The sequence below is a fragment of the Drosophila willistoni genome (genome assembly GCF_018902025.1).
Source record: "Drosophila willistoni isolate 14030-0811.24 chromosome 2R unlocalized genomic scaffold, UCI_dwil_1.1 Seg167, whole genome shotgun sequence".
NCBI classification, from domain to species: Eukaryota; Metazoa; Arthropoda; class Insecta; order Diptera; family Drosophilidae; genus Drosophila; species Drosophila willistoni.
In genome coordinates, this window is record NW_025814050.1 from 6,815,040 (window position 1) to 6,831,077 (window position 16,038).

Below are 16,038 nucleotides of genomic sequence, written 5' to 3' on the forward strand. Positions count from 1 at the left end.
GATTCATTTGATTTTATTTTACAAATTTGCAAAAATGTCGGGGTTTTATAACCCAAAAACAATTAAATATACCTAACTGATTCATTTTTTCTAAATGCACATTTATTTATTTTTGTTTTACTGACGTTTTGTTTAATTTATCATTTTGCATCTTTAATTCCCTTACACAAATATTGAAATTAATCAAATGGAAAGAAAAAGCAATACCAAACTCAAACACGTTGAACAAATTAAGAACAATAAACTGTTAATGAATGTATATAAAAGCAAAATAATATTTATATATATATATATTTGACAAATGCAAATAGTCGTTTCTCATATTGATATCTTCATTGCAATTTAACCTAATGCACGTGACTATGGAAAATACAACAAACTAAATAGAAGTTTGAAACATTATCACAATAAAATTCATAAATGTTGTCATCGAAAGACCAACTACAAATTACCGCTAAAGTAGGAAGCTGTTAAATAAGTCAAGACATTTAATATGCATCTAAATTTGATTTGAGGATGACGCTAATGCTCACAACTCATCTAGTTAATAGGGGGTGAGATACGTGGGAGTGGGAAGTGACAATGAGTGTGTCAATATTAATGACAGAATGACTATGGCAATGGCATTCAAACTGAAGCTCAACTGAGCATTTGTCAATTTTATTTGTTTTGATGCGACTTGAGTTTGAATTGTGTTACACTTTCATTAAAATCGGGTATCACAACTATGGATAACAAGAGCAGTATTTGAAAAACTAAATCAAAAGATCATGGACAACCAATTGACAATTCAAAATCAAGTTTAATATATTCAAATAAATTCAATGTTCAAAGAGAGAATGCAATTCAAACTCTAAGAAGTTGGTAGATACTCTTAAACTTTTCAATTGAAAAAAGTGATTTATTACTATTATTAATTTAAGAAATGAAGTGTTTAATATAACAAATCTAGGAGACAGGGATTTTGTATTGGAGTAAGAATTAATATAAGAGTTTTTGAAAATTTAGATCTCATACCAAAAGTTGAATTACTTAAACGTAGACTAAAGATATAACTAAGACTAGTTTAGACTGTAGATCTAATATCTTAACTATTTATATTTTTTGAAAACGAAAGAATCTGCTTAAGAAACCAAATCTATGTTTTTTGTTTTCATAAAAAAACAAAGTCATCTGCTGTAATATTTATTCCCTTTTAAGTTTCTTGCTCATTCTTCAAATATTCCTTGTAATGGTTAGGGTAACTGAAGTGTCACCTTTTTTTTAAATTTTAAATCTTAATTTATGTACATTTTGTTTGCCGTTTACTTTAGTCGGTCACTCAGCTATATAAATACACGTACGTTATATGGCGCATTTCAATTAGGTTCAAACTATTTGCATTTGCCGCCCAGACTTGGGCAGGGCACTAAACTTAAGCTTATTTACACTTTGTCTGCAATTAATTATTTCTCTCTCTCTCTCTATTTACAGACCCTGGACCATGAATTCCTCAAGTGGTGATGATGAGGCTCCCAAGGATCCGCGTACAGGCGGTGAAGATTTTACTCAACAATTTACAGAAAATGATTTTGAAGGTAAATTTTTCTATATCAACATAAAACCAGTCAAATTGTTAGACCAATTTTTAGTTGGTGTCTAAACAAATATTCATTAGAAGTGGTAAAACTAGACAAGTGACAAATTTCATATATATTTTGCGTTGGTGTTAATTATAATGTGATAACTTGAACTATACAAAAAATTAAACTAGAGACTTGTTTTATAATGAACATAACATGAAATGCTCGATAAGCGTAGACAAATTGAACGTTTAGACAATAACAAAAACTGTTGGGACTGTTCATTAATTTATTTTGTTTTTAGTTAGCTTGAAATTTGCTATTTTATATAAAAAGTTTATGAAATTTAAACTAAACTGGATTTGTCTACCTGCTACACGAATCGAATCTTTATACCAAATTTTAGTAGCTTTAGGCTTAAAGATTTTGAGAAGAGCCAGAGGGACACGACTGGATCGAATTGGCTATTCAATAAGCAAGAATGTGTATTTTTTATGGTGTCTAAAACAATTTCTTCGGTCTGTTAAATACATTTGAAGACTTTATTTGACAGTTTGCCATTTCGTTATTCTGACTCCACGCTCTCTATGTATAGAGCAGTGGTCGGCACGGCCCATTCCCCGGACTATTGCCTTGCTCTGCCGCAGCGCTGCCGTCTCACATACACTGTAAATGCACGTGTAGGTTCGGCAACGTCACTTCGACAACAATTCGACTTGTGCTTGTCAGAAAAGAAAAGATTCTCAACCAAAAAATTAGTCCACATGTCAAAAATACACTTAAAAAAATGTTTCTTGAAAAATTATTTTTTCTTTATAAATACCGCTGGTATTGAGACATCCAGTTAAAGATCCAATATTCAGTATTGAGTTCATTAATCATTCACAGTTTTAAGCCATAGCATCTAAAATCTCCCTTGGAAAAATTTTTTTTCTTTTTAAAACCTAACTTTTAAGTTAATTTACATAGGATTCTTGTCTCAACTTTATACTTTACAATTCATAACATTTATCAGCAATTATGTAATATTTTAGAAATTAAACAAAATAAGACCAACTGCATTTAGATTTAGACGCCCACCAATTAAATAATCCAAGCATTCAACATTCGACCTACTAAAGTGACTTGGTGATCACTTAGAAACAAACAAGAAGCCAGAGAGAGAGAGAGGAGAGAAAACTTGTTACAAGCTATAATTAATTTAAATTTACAAAACTACAACAAAAAGATGAAGATTAAGATGATACCACAATTAGTCAACTCATTTGACTTTCAAACATACGGGTTATAGAAATCTGTAAAGAACTAGATTTGAATTAAGTAATATACATAAATTTATTTGACAATTAAGAAAAACAACATACACACACACAGACACACATACATACACACACACAGTCGTACCACAAACAAACACAGAGAAACAGACAAAGAGCCGACTCTATGAATCATCAAAGTCAGAGTCAACGCGGCGTATAAGTAATCTCAATTTTCATTAGCCTTGATTAAACAACAGTCAGACGGGAAGTCTTATCAGCGGTGTAAAGAGGAAAAAACACATAATTGAACTTTAGGCTTTAGGATTTTGATTGTCATTATAATTGAATGGAGCGACGTTTATTTAAAAAGCATTTTTCTTAATGTAATTTTGTGTGAAATTCTGTCAATTTCGCCAGGACATCGGGCCCATACCGTCTATGTCGGTGTCCATGTGCCGGGTGGACGACGCCATTCCCAGCGTAGGCGTAAACATCATCACAGTGGCACGGAAACTGGATCCGGTGGTGGTGTAGGTGGTCGTGGAGGAGGACCCGGCGGCGGCGGCGGCGGTGGCAGTGGCTCTGGCAAGGACAGCAGCAGTGAGAAGCAACAGGAAGCGGAACGTCCAGGTGGGTGTAGCCGCAATAATAACCTTGACTACATACATACGCGTGTGTTGGAATAGAGGGGGATTGGTCGAATGACAAATATAATTACGAAACGGTTGACTGATGTAGCCAATCAGTATATGCTCACTGTACACCCAAGGCTGACCAAATTACAGGAAGTGCAAGTGTAGAAGGACGACAACTGAATGAATGAAAGAGTTGAAATTATAGCTCTCAGGGCAAAATGAGAATGAAGCCAAATGCAAATAGTCCATATTAATTTCAATTCCTACTGGTCGGAATGACTATGAAAATGAGATTCTGTTAACATTATGGCACTTGATTAAAAATTAATTCTATTGTGCATACCCAAGACCATAATATGAAAACAACTTTATCTAAAAGTATATTTAAACTAAGGTTTCTATACAGCTATCTAATTTCAAGCGCTATCTCAAGCCCTTAACCCTTTCAAACTATAAGGTTGAAAGGTATTATAAGGCTACTTGATTGGAAAATTTCTAATCTTATTCTCGGGTATCAGTCCTTTTATTCCAAGTTCAAAGAATGTAGTTCAAATTTAAAGACAATTTGTTAGGGTTAAGGACTTAGATCCCTTAGATGAAAGACTTAACCTTATCCTAGGTAAGGTTAACCCCAACTCAAACATTTCCGGGTCTTTTTTCCAAACAAGTAATGTTACTTCAGTCTATTCCTTATCCTCTTTTTCGAAGGATGTTCTCTGTTAAGTATTCAAGTTTGTTAAGACTTCTTAAGCTCTGAAACCTAACCTTATCTCAAACTTAAATAAACCTTTATAAAGTCTTACTTTAATGATTTAACATTAGACTCTTGACGAGGATAAATTGTTTATCTATTTACCCCTTTTTTTTGTGAACCCCTATTTACCTTGGGCAGACCTAAACTTACGTTAAACATTTTAGCAGCATTTCTATTCCCAGTTGTAGTCGTTCCCTAGAGCTAAATAAAAGCTAATAGTTTGCAAAGCGTTCAACCATTTCACACTTTCCACTACTGTTCCGGATCCAAAAAATAACTTAACTACAAAATGTCAGGCATTTCCTTGCCAGAAACTTATGAAGCCAATTAACTTTGGCACGCAAACAGCCCGACTGGACGCACACCCACCAGAGTAGGGTGCGATAAATGTTGATTAAGCTAATGATGGTTACTTCTTTTCATCATTTGCAGTAACTCCCCCAGCCCAACGTGTGCAATTCATACTTGGGGAGGATGTCGATGATGGTACACATGTCTCCCATCCGTTATTCTCTGAAATGGGAATGCTGGTTAAGGAGGGCGATGAGATTGAATGGAAGGAGACGGCACGTTGGATCAAATTCGAAGAGGATGTGGAGGAGGGCGGCAATCGTTGGTCCAAACCACATGTGGCCACATTATCGCTGCATTCGTTATTCGAATTACGCAGCCTGCTGCTCAATGGCACCGTCATGCTGGACATGGAGGCGCATAATTTGGATGTGGTTGCTGATTTGGTATGCGATCAAATGGTTAATGCTGGCACTTTACCTGCCGGAGCCAAGGATAAGGTGAAGGATGCTTTATTGCGGCGACATCGCCATCAGCATGAATATGCCAAAAAGACAAGATTACCCATTATACGTTCGCTGGCCGATATGCGGAATCAGTCATCAACGAAAAGTAAGTTTTGTCCTTCCATCTCACTCACTCTCCCTCTCTGTTTAGATAACAAGGGACTCGATCAACTCGTTCGTTATTTTTACGCAATTTTTCACTCTGTGTGCTCATAACAAATCATCCATATCTCAATCATATAACCAAATTATCTTATGCATTATCCATCGAAAAAAAACAAAAACAAATCAATTATGAAGCCTTGCATCTGGATGGAGGCCATACGCCTAGCAGCGGCACATATATGTCCAGTAAGGATCAGCGTGGTTGTTATCTCGCTGTTCCCACAGGTACTAACCGTAAACCGTAAAACAAACTGTAACAATATTATGAGTTGCCTGGCACCCGCAAAAACAAAAACTAAAACCCAACTGAACTCGGTTAACTTGATCACCTTTGAAACAACAAACTGAAAAAAAGAAACTCTTATGCACCAAGCTCATATCTAACGCTTCATATCTATTCATAATTTCATTGTTGTTGAGCCAAATACATAATTAGACTTCAGGCTAACCGTTATAACCGAAACTCACCCGCTTCTTTTAAATTGAAATTACCAAAGCTGACACCACATCAATGCATCTGGGTGCCATTGGGGTTACCACCTGGTTTCATGCAGGCGCCTCGCCTCAGCATCATTCAACTACAGGATCAGCAGGACAAGCAGCCACAAGTAATATTAGTTAACCTCACTTTTTTTTCTCTTTGGTTTTTGAGTAAACTGTACTTCTTTCAATCTCTCTATCTCTCTCTTTCTACAAACTGAAAGCACGTTAGTTTTACAAAATTTTACTCTCTCAATCTCTGTCTCTCTCTCTTGTGTCGTGATACTTTTATTCCCCCTTCGTTTTGAATGTCAGTATCCTTCTCTTAATTTCTCCTCTTAAACTTAATCAAAAAGTACACAGCGTCGATTAGAAATTGTAGGGATTTTTCGGATGAAACACAGAAGAAGGAGTGTGTGTGTGGTTTAAAACGAGAGTTTTTAGAGTGGTCCTTTGTTCTTAGTGTGTGTTTAGAGCTGAGTATTACCCGTTTTCGTATTCCAGTTGAAGATCAATCTGGAGGCGGTGCTTTAGGGGCCACCACACCGATATCGCTAACGGCCAGTGAGCCAGGACCGCCGGGCGGTACTGCAACAAATGGAAATAGTGCTGCTACCGGTGGCATGGGACGTTTTCTAACTGTACCCGGTAAACCCGGCAACAGAACGCTCGGTAAAGAACCCAAGAAACATCAAAAAAACTATTGAATGAAAAAAAAAAAAAAACGAAAACAATTTGATTCTGTTATGTCTCTGTTTATTGTGACGAAATTTGCATGAAGAAAGGTTAGAAAACGTGTTAAAAACAAAAAAACAAAAGAAATTTGAAAAAGATTGGCAGAAGGTTTTAGTTTTGTAGTTCGGATACAAATCAAATCACACTTACACACCCACACACCCACACACATACATATTGCACGTCTGTCTCTTTCTAACATTAATAATAAAAGAATAACTTTCACTTAATTTGCATGCATTTTCATTTCTTACTCACTTATTTTTGTATATATATACCTTTTAATTCCAATCTCTCTTCCAGCACTTTTGTATGAAAACTATTTTTGAACTAATTTTGTATTTTCTATTCTGTTTTGGTTTGGAACCCACCCCAACACACACACAAACACACACACACGCATCTATATCTGTTGATATTTGCTGTTGTTATTATATCAAATTGTAATACTACCTGAATCCGGAAAACAACAAAATCTTACACACAAAATCCAATCAATCCGATTAAACCCCCGATATATATACCTCGTTACACACTTGTGTTACGTAAACGTTAGAGAAAAAATCTAATTCTAAAAATTTGCAATCTGCACAACATTTGAAAATGCCTGCCATCGCAGAGGATATGGTGAAGAGTCCCAGCAGCCAATCGATGGCACGTCAAGGAAGCGGAACAGAACTCAGTGAACAACAACATAAGGGCAATACGCATTTTATGCGCAAAATTCCACCAGGAGCCGAGGCCAGTAACATTTTGGTTGGTGAAGTTGACTTCCTTGAACGTAACTTATCCTGCTTTATACGATTGAGTCAAGCGGCAGTTATGGGCGATTTAACAGAAGTTCCCGTGCCCACTAGGTAAGTTTTTGGAAGGAGCAATTGAATTCATAATGAAGACTATATGAAACATTTGCATTTGCAGATTCATCTTTATACTCCTTGGACCGCCAGGAAGTCAGAGTAATTTCCATGAAATCGGTCGTGCCATGGCCACTTTAATGTCCGATGAGATCTTTCACGAGGTCGCCTATCGTGCACGAAAACGCGATCATTTGCTAGCCGGTGTCGATGAATTCTTGGATGCTGTTACAGTATTACCACCCGGTGAATGGGATCCCACAATTAGGATAGAACCACCGGCAGCTATACCCTCTCAGGAGGTACGCAAACGTCCGCCAGAGTTGCCCAAGGAGGAGATTGACGAGGAGGAGGAAGAGCAACGTTTGCGCGAAGAATCGGGTCTATCACGCACTGGACGACTATTCGGTGGCCTCATCAATGATGTGAAGCGCAAAACACCATGGTATTTCAGTGACTTCAAGGACGCTTTGTCCATGCAGTGTGTGGCCTCGTGGATTTTCCTTTATTTTGCCTGCCTGTCGCCAATTATCACATTCGGCGGTCTACTATCCGCAGCAACGGGCAAACATATGGCGGCAATGGAATCTCTGGTATCTGGATTTGTGTGTGGCATGGGCTATGGCTTCTTTTCGGGTCAGCCGTTAACAATATTGGGTTCCACCGGTCCAGTTCTGGTTTTTGAGTCAATTATCTATGAATTCTGTTTGCAAATGGGTTGGGATTATATGACATTCCGTTTCTGGATCGGCATGTGGGTCGCCTTCATTTGTTTCGTTCTGACCGCGATCGATGCCAGTGCCCTAGTGTGCTATATAACACGATTTACCGAAGAGAATTTCGCCACATTGATTGCCTTCATTTTCATCTACAAGGCAATTGAGAATGTTGTGGTCATTGGAAAGAATTTCCCAGTCAATCAGGATATATACAATTGTGTTTGTACACCGCCAACAAATAGCAATTCCACTATATTAGAGTATGCCAAATACAATTGGGATAACTGTGAGGTGAGTGTCCTTATGTCCTTGATCAATATAAATTTCTAATCACATTATTGCAGTCCTACGGTGGCATTTTGGAGGGCAGCGATTGTGGTTTACCACCCTCGGAAAACGTCTTCCTCATGTCTGTGGTTCTATGTGCTGGCACATTTATTTTATCCACCATTTTGAAGGATTTCAAGAACTCTCTATTCTTCCCATCAATTGTGCGACAATATATTAGTGATTTCTCCGTGTTGATTGCCATCTTTGCCATGAGCTTCTTTGATTATTCATTGGGTGTGCATACCCAGAAATTGGAAGTGCCACATGAATTTAAACCCACCTTGAGCACAAGAGGATGGCTTATACCACCGTTCAGTGAGAGGAATCCATGGTGGTCGCCCATAATAGCAGTTTTTCCAGCTCTATTGGGTACCATTCTGATATTTATGGATCAACAGATTACAGCGGTTATTGTGAATCGTAAGGAGAATAAACTAAAGAAGGGTTGCGGCTATCATTTGGATTTGTTTATTCTATCCATATTGATTGCCATTTGCAGTATCATGGGTTTACCTTGGTAAGATCAGAGAATGCTTTAGTTCTTTTGAATGTTTACTGATGCTTTGTGATTCTTTGTAGGTTTGTGGCTGCCACCGTGTTGAGCATCAATCATGTGAACTCCTTGAAATTGGAATCGGAATGTAGTGCTCCTGGCGAGAAACCACAATTTTTGGGTGTACGCGAGCAGCGTGTGACACATATTTTGATCTTTTTGACCATTGGAGGATCAGTGCTATTGACACCGCTGCTTGGCTATATACCCATGCCGGTGCTATTCGGTGTATTCCTCTATATGGGTGTGGCCTCGCTCAAGGGTCTACAGTTCTTCGATCGTATATTGATTATGTTCATGCCAGCCAAATATCAACCAGATTACATGTTCCTGCGACAGGTAATTGTCATAACGAAAAAAACCTAAGAGATCTTTAATATTTATTGTTAATGTAAACTATTTTAGGTTCCCATTAAGCGTGTCCATCTGTTTACAATCATACAATTGGCCTGCCTCATCATATTGTGGCTTATCAAATCTTTCTCACAGACCTCCATATTGTTCCCTTTGATGTTGGTCGTGATGATTGGTATACGTAAATCATTGGATTTGGTATTCACGCGAAGGGAGTTGAAAATACTTGATGATATTATGCCCGAGATGACAAAACGGGCGGCGGCCGATGATTTGCATCAATTGGACGCTGAGGTGGGATTTTTGCAGAAATATATTCCATGCTTTGGGGGTAGCGGTAAACGTGAACCCAAGGATAGTCTTGATGGTGATGTGGCTAGTGCTGTTGGTGGTGGTGGCTCACTAAGTCTTATCAAGTGCAATACCACAAATGCAAATGAGAAGGAATTTGAAGCACAAAGTAGCTTGCTTAAAAAGTAGACAAAAAACAAAAAAAAAACAAAAACCGGCACAAAGTATGCAACACAAAATTATACATTTTAGTCGAGTGCTGCCCATTTCCGTTTGCTTTTGTAGGGTAACACTGAAAAACACCAACTCAACTATGCACTTTTCCAACGTCACTCGAAATGGAAATTATTTGTTTTTAGATTTTTGATATATTTTTTTGTTTTTTGATTGATATTATTATTATTGAGTTTTATTTGTTGTTTTTATGCATATATATACATATTTAACTATTGATTGATCTATCTATCTCTCTCACTCTTTGTTAATATTCTTCATCTATGTTGATTTTGGAAAAAAAAAATATTTTGTTTTTAATTTTTTGTAAACAGTATTTTGTAAATTTTTTTAATATCTATCTATATTCTTATATATATATATATATCTATATATTCGTAACTATAGCATGCAGAATATATTTTTTGTTTTGCATTTTGTTATACTTATTTTTAATGAACCGAAACACAAAAGAGAAAAAAAAACAAATCGAAACAAAAACGCTCAAGCGCAACTGTACCTCTACTATTACGCTTTTTCCCGACCCCAAAATTTATGCAAACAAAACAAAAAAAAAACAAATACTTACTCTATATACTTATACTCTTATATATATAGATGTTATATGATATTTATGTAAAGTCTAGTCTTAAGTCAGAACCCCAAATGTATTAAATTTGTACATGTTCCCGAGTAACTAACCCACACGTGCAAAAAGAAGAAGAAAACAATTACTATTTGTAAATTACAAATGGCAAAATTCCATACACAAAAACAAAAGAAACAAAAAAAAAAACACAAAAAAATAAACAGAAAAATTTGGCAAAACAAAATTCAAAAATGTTGAAAAATTTTAGCACACTGATTACAAACACACTTTGAATTGGCTATACAACACTTATTTTTCAAACACCCTTTTTTAGAATATAGCGTGCTCTGTTTTGCTTCTCTATCTCTCTCTCACACACACACACTCTCTGCTCTCTCTGCCTCTGTAACTTTCTGTTAAGTCCCCATCTCTATCTCTACAATGTTGAGTAAATATTGTTTTTGAAGGATAATCATCATCATCAACAACAACAACAAGCCCCTGGTAAAGGTTATAGTGCCAATAATTCATCGGGACCCACAACTATACATATACCCCTATCTGGAAATGGTAGTGCCAATAATGGCAATAAGCCAGCCATGAATATATCTCAGGAGGTGAATCGTACAACTGTCTGGCAACAGATCAACAAAGATGGCAATGGCATATCGGAACAATTGATCATTCCAGTAACTGTTAAAGTGCGTCAAATCAATGGCAATCAGTAAGTTGATTCAGATAGGACTAACCAACACTATAAATGCTAAAAGCAGTAGCTTTATAGACAAAGGGCTATAAACTCCTTTTGAATAAAATTCAATTCGATTCATTCATGGCTAGAAATCGAAACTATTTTGATTCATATAAGCTCAAATCATTCATCTCTGGCATTTCCAACTTTCTCTTCCTCTTTCTTTCCCATTCTCTCTCTCTGTATAATTACTTCCTCTTTAGTAATACCGCAAATGCTGCCCTATCGCCCTCCCGACTCTCACCCATGCATGAGGTGGATGAATTTAATGAGGGAAAAACCGAACAACAATCACTGCCAGGAGGCAAGGAGGCATCCCATTTTGAAGGATCCTGCAATCAAGAGAATCCGGCGAATATAACTCATGTCTAAACATGGAATGTCGGCAAAAAACGAAACTAAACTAAACCCCGACTAAACACAGTTTCATCATTAAACATTATATACATACATATATGTAGAACACATACAACTTTCGTAGTGTAAAAAGTGTCGCAAATCCATAAAAGTTAATTATGAGAGCGTTAAATGGTTCCACCAAAATTAAATAATGATATTTATTGGATAACGAAACAAGAACCATCCAATACTCCATCATATATAATCGTAGTAGAGTGAAAATCAGACATTTTTTAGTGGTGCCAGTCGGTAGCATTTATCATACACACTCTTTATATAATTATATAAAGTAGAAACCAAAAACTATTCCTTTGATTTTGGGGCTCAGGTACAATATATTTTACAAGTATTATTTACATAGGTGTTAATCAATTTTTAAAGGAATTTTTATAAAACGAAAACAAAAAAACGAAACATACCTATAATGAAAAACGCACACATTGTCAATTTTTAAAAATCATTAAGAATATTCCTATATAACGAGATAGTTGTATGATTTTGAAAATCCCATCTTAAACTTGGTTATTGGAGTGGTTATGCTGTGATTAAATAGTTGAGTGAGTTTCCTTTTTCAAAGGAAAAAGGATTTCTAAAATGTAAATCAGAAAACTGTATCAAAAAATAAACAAAAAAAATCTTAATGTTTACATTTATTTTGATGCAGTTGCCTGTTGTAAACCAAAACATGTATTATAATTTTATGCCTCATAAATGTGTTAATCATCCTGCTCCTGCACATATACTATAGTTATATATAACAACTATTACTATACAAAAATTTGAATAAAATGAAAAACCAAAAAAAAAGAAAACCGAATCTAAATTGCAACTTTAATTTACGTGTTTAATCTTTGTGATGTGCCCCTGAAACTATAGTTTTAGTTGTTTATATTTTCCATTTGTGTATGTACATCAATGTGTATCGCTCTTTCTATATCTATATATATATATATTTATCTATCATACCCATTTAGCACTCAAAACCAAAAACATCGTCAAACATCATCAAGCAACTAAAATATCAACTCATGGCCTCATAATACTGCATCGTGTCTATATAGATGTCTAAAAAAAAAAACAAAACAGAACCTTTATATATGTATGTATATAGTGAAAAATCTAGTCCTCTATATTTACTTTGTGTATTAAGAATAGTGAAATATATTACTTAATCAATCATTTTTCTTCTTTTAGAACCCAAAATTTGATACGTCGAAGCAATTGTGGCGTGGATATATTACACCAACAGAAACATCCGTTTGAGTCAATGATATAGAGAGTATATACAAATGTTTAAATATAAAATTAATATATATGTGTTTATCAAAATAGATCTCTGTCTAGAATCCATCTGTCTATATATATTTGTGTAAATGTATAAGCCGTCCCTTCAATATTTTCCACATCTATTTTTCAGTGCGTTTTTATAGCACAAAAATGAGAATATGTTATGTTTGCAACTGAAACATATCAACACACAAAATATATCAAATAAACCAACTAAAAGAACAGAAAATCCAAATTTATGCAAACAAATATGAATGCGAAATACCTCCCCCCTTTGGAATTTATTATAAATAAATGTATATTACTGTTATCACTGAAGAATTTTGTGTTTTATGGAAATGTATCTAAAATCGAAACACAATAATGCAAGTGCATTTACTATATAGAAACCAAGAAATGGGAATAGGATCTTATGATGAGAGAATCCTTTAAGGAAATGTATTAAAAGAGACTCCATCTGTCTATTTAATAAAACATTCACTTAAAAAAAAAGTTTTAAATCGAAAATAACTTTCATTTAGTTAGTCCGTTTGAAATCCCAACGAAGGCGGTAAAATTCGATGACTACAATTAACTTTACAGCATCATTCGTGAGCTCTGTTAATTTAACATGAGTGGACACATGTGATCGTCAGTGTGACCAGCCTGTGTGTAAGAGAAGAGAATTGAATGTGGCTTAAGTTAGAGATATAAATATTCCATTTTTATTAATTAAAAACTCAGGAAAATGTCTCTACTAACACGCCTGTGCAAAGGAAATGTTCCGCTGCGGCTGAACACCCTGAAACATCTGAGTCAAGTAAGTGAAAACGTTAGAGAACTGAGACTAATCCTCTCCAGCTTTTCCGGTTAGTTATGTAATTGTTTTTGTAAATTCCCATAGTGTGGCTACAGTTCGCATGCCAAATTCTCGGAGCACAAACCTATCGAGAAGATACGAAATATAGGCATCTCCGCCCACATAGACAGTGGCAAGACAACGCTGACGGAGAGAATCCTATTCTATACGGGTCGCATAGCTGAGATGCACGAGGTGAGGGGTAAAGACAATGTGGGAGCCACGATGGATAGCATGGAATTGGAGCGTCAGAGAGGCATCACGATACAATCGGCTGCTACCTACACCCTTTGGAAGGATACGAATATTAATATTATTGATACTCCTGGACATGTGGACTTTACCGTGGAAGTGGAACGTGCCTTGAGAGTCTTGGACGGAGCTGTCCTGGTGCTGTGCGCTGTGGGTGGTGTCCAGAGTCAAACGCTGACGGTGAACCGTCAGATGAAACGTTACAATGTGCCCTGTTTGGCATTCATCAACAAGTTGGACCGCCTGGGTTCAAATCCTTATCGTGTTCTCTCTCAAATGCGCTCGAAAATGAACCACAATGCTGCCTTCATACAACTGCCAATTGGAGTGGAGAGTAATTGCAAGGGAATAGTGGATTTGGTCCAGGAGAAGGCCATTTACTTTGAGGGAGATCATGGCATGGACATCAGACTGGACGAAATACCTCAGGATATGCGAGCAGAGAGTGGAGAGCGAAGGCAAGAATTGATAGAACATCTGTCGAATGCCGATGAGAAATTCGGAGAACTTTTCCTGGAAGAGAAACCCTTCACGGAAAAGGATATCAAGGAAGCTCTACGCAGAACGTGCATTCAAAGGACCTTCACTCCGGTTCTTGTGGGTACCGCTTTGAAGAACAAAGGAGTCCAGCCATTGCTTGATGCTGTCTTGGACTATCTGCCCAATCCGGGAGAGGTGGAAAACCTGGCATTTATCGAACACGAAGGCAAGGAGCCGGAGAAAGTTGTCTTAAATCCCGCACGAGATGGCAAGGATCCTTTCATGGGTTTGGCCTTTAAATTGGAGGCTGGTCGCTTTGGCCAACTGACCTATTTGAGATGCTATCAGGGTGTCCTACGCAAGGGCGACAATATATTCAATGCCCGTACCAATAAGAAAGTAAGAATCGCTCGTTTGGTGCGTCTCCACTCAAACCAGATGGAGGATGTTAATGAAGTGTTTGCCGGCGATATCTTTGCCTTATTTGGTGTGGATTGTGCATCGGGTGACACCTTCACAACGAATCCCAAAAACCATTTGGCCATGGAATCGATATTTGTCCCCGAACCCGTTGTCTCAATGGCAATTAAACCCAATAATACCAAAGATCGGGATAATTTCTCAAAGGCCATCGCTCGTTTCACCAAAGAAGATCCCACATTTCATTTCCATTTCGATAACGATGTGAAAGAGACCCTAGTCTCGGGCATGGGAGAATTGCACTTGGAGATCTATGCCCAGCGCATGGAACGGGAATACGGTTGTCCAGTCACTCTAGGAAAACCCAAGGTGGCCTTCCGTGAAACCTTGGTGGGTCCGTGCGAATTCGATTACCTGCATAAGAAACAATCCGGCGGTTCTGGTCAATATGCCCGAATCATTGGTATAATGGAACCCCTGCCTCCCAGTCAGAATACTCTGCTGGAATTTGTCGACGAAACTGTCGGTACAAATGTCCCCAAACAGTTCATTCCTGGTGTGGAGAAGGGTTACCGTGAAATGGCTGAAAGGGGCATGCTCTCAGGTCACAAACTTTCAGGCATTCGCTTCCGCCTTCAGGATGGTGGCCATCACATTGTCGACTCCAGTGAATTGGCCTTCATGCTGGCCGCCCATGGCGCCATAAAGGAGGTATTCCAGAATGGCTCGTGGCAAATTCTCGAGCCAATCATGTTGGTCGAAGTCACTGCCCCTGAGGAGTTCCAGGGCGCCGTTATGGGACATCTAAGCAAGAGGCATGGCATCATCACAGGCACTGAAGGAACCGAAGGTTGGTTTACTGTCTATGCTGAGGTGCCCCTCAACGACATGTTTGGCTATGCCGGAGAATTGAGGTGAGTGTTTCGTAAAATCCTTTAAAACAACATATTCTTTATATTGTCCCTAATCCTCTTTCAGATCCAGCACTCAGGGCAAAGGTGAATTCACCATGGAATATTCACGGTACTCTCCATGCTTGCCCGAGGTGCAGGAACAAATTGTACGCCAATATCAAGAGTCGCAGGGTGTTGGCCAGGCCGAGAAGAAGAAAAAGAAGAACTAAATTGTTAATAACTATTAGTATTTAATGTCGAATACTTGTTACAAAAAAAAAAAATTATTTTCTTTTTAGTTTTTACTGTGATAATCACTCCATAAAGTAATGACAAATTTTTGTATAGCTAATAATAAAACGAAAAACTAAACACACAAAATTTGCCAGCATAAAATCGCAAAATATTGCTTGACTAGAATCAAT

General features: G+C 37.2%; 2 protein-coding genes across 11 annotated transcripts in view; both read left to right on the plus strand.

Annotated features, from left to right (window-relative positions):
- The window catches only part of LOC6643961 (sodium bicarbonate cotransporter 3), a 28,457-nt gene extending 15,469 nt beyond the window's left edge, over positions 1–12,988 (plus strand). For 2 of the 10 annotated variants that reach the window (XM_023176851.2, XM_023176850.2), the window contains exons 2-13: positions 1,474–1,577; positions 3,239–3,451; positions 4,643–5,113; positions 5,670–5,780; positions 6,157–6,324; positions 7,007–7,244; positions 7,309–8,254; positions 8,308–8,810; positions 8,873–9,185; positions 9,252–9,494; positions 10,761–11,017; positions 11,248–11,612. In XM_023176851.2, coding sequence (XP_023032619.1) covers positions 1,484–1,577; positions 3,239–3,451; positions 4,643–5,113; positions 5,670–5,780; positions 6,157–6,324; positions 7,007–7,244; positions 7,309–8,254; positions 8,308–8,810; positions 8,873–9,185; positions 9,252–9,494; positions 10,761–11,017; positions 11,248–11,416 — 3,726 coding nt within the window. In that variant the 5' untranslated portion in view covers positions 1,474–1,483 and the 3' untranslated portion in view covers positions 11,417–11,612. Of the gene's footprint in view, positions 1–1,473; positions 1,578–3,238; positions 3,452–4,642; positions 5,114–5,669; positions 5,781–6,156; positions 6,325–6,943; positions 7,245–7,308; positions 8,255–8,307; positions 8,811–8,872; positions 9,186–9,251; positions 9,868–10,760; positions 11,018–11,247; positions 11,613–12,637 lie in introns of those variants that run through there. The other 8 variants (XM_023176853.2, XM_023176854.2, XM_023176858.2 and 5 more) reach the window with 6 other exon arrangements.
- Positions 12,989–13,364: 376 nt separating this feature from the next.
- On the plus strand, positions 13,365–16,013 carry LOC6643963 (elongation factor G, mitochondrial). Its single transcript, XM_002066882.3, has 3 exons — positions 13,365–13,529; positions 13,614–15,634; positions 15,699–16,013. The coding sequence occupies exons 1-3, from the start codon at positions 13,458–13,460 to the stop codon at positions 15,841–15,843; spliced, it is 2,238 nt and encodes a 745-aa protein (XP_002066918.1). The 5' UTR covers positions 13,365–13,457; the 3' UTR covers positions 15,844–16,013.
- The last annotated feature ends 25 nt before the right edge of the window (positions 16,014–16,038 follow it).

What these genes read in the sequence shown, in the direction of transcription:
- LOC6643963 (XM_002066882.3), top strand. Translation starts at nt 13,458, where the DNA reads ATGTCTCTACTAACACGCCTGTGCAAAGGAAATGTTCCGCTGCGGCTG. An exon ending in CCCTGAAACATCTGAGTCAA is followed by an intron (nt 13,530 to 13,613) that starts GTAAGTGAAAAC and finishes AAATTCCCATAG; the next exon opens with TGTGGCTACAGTTCGCATGC. An exon ending in GGCTATGCCGGAGAATTGAG is followed by an intron (nt 15,635 to 15,698) that starts GTGAGTGTTTCG and finishes ATCCTCTTTCAG; the next exon opens with ATCCAGCACTCAGGGCAAAG.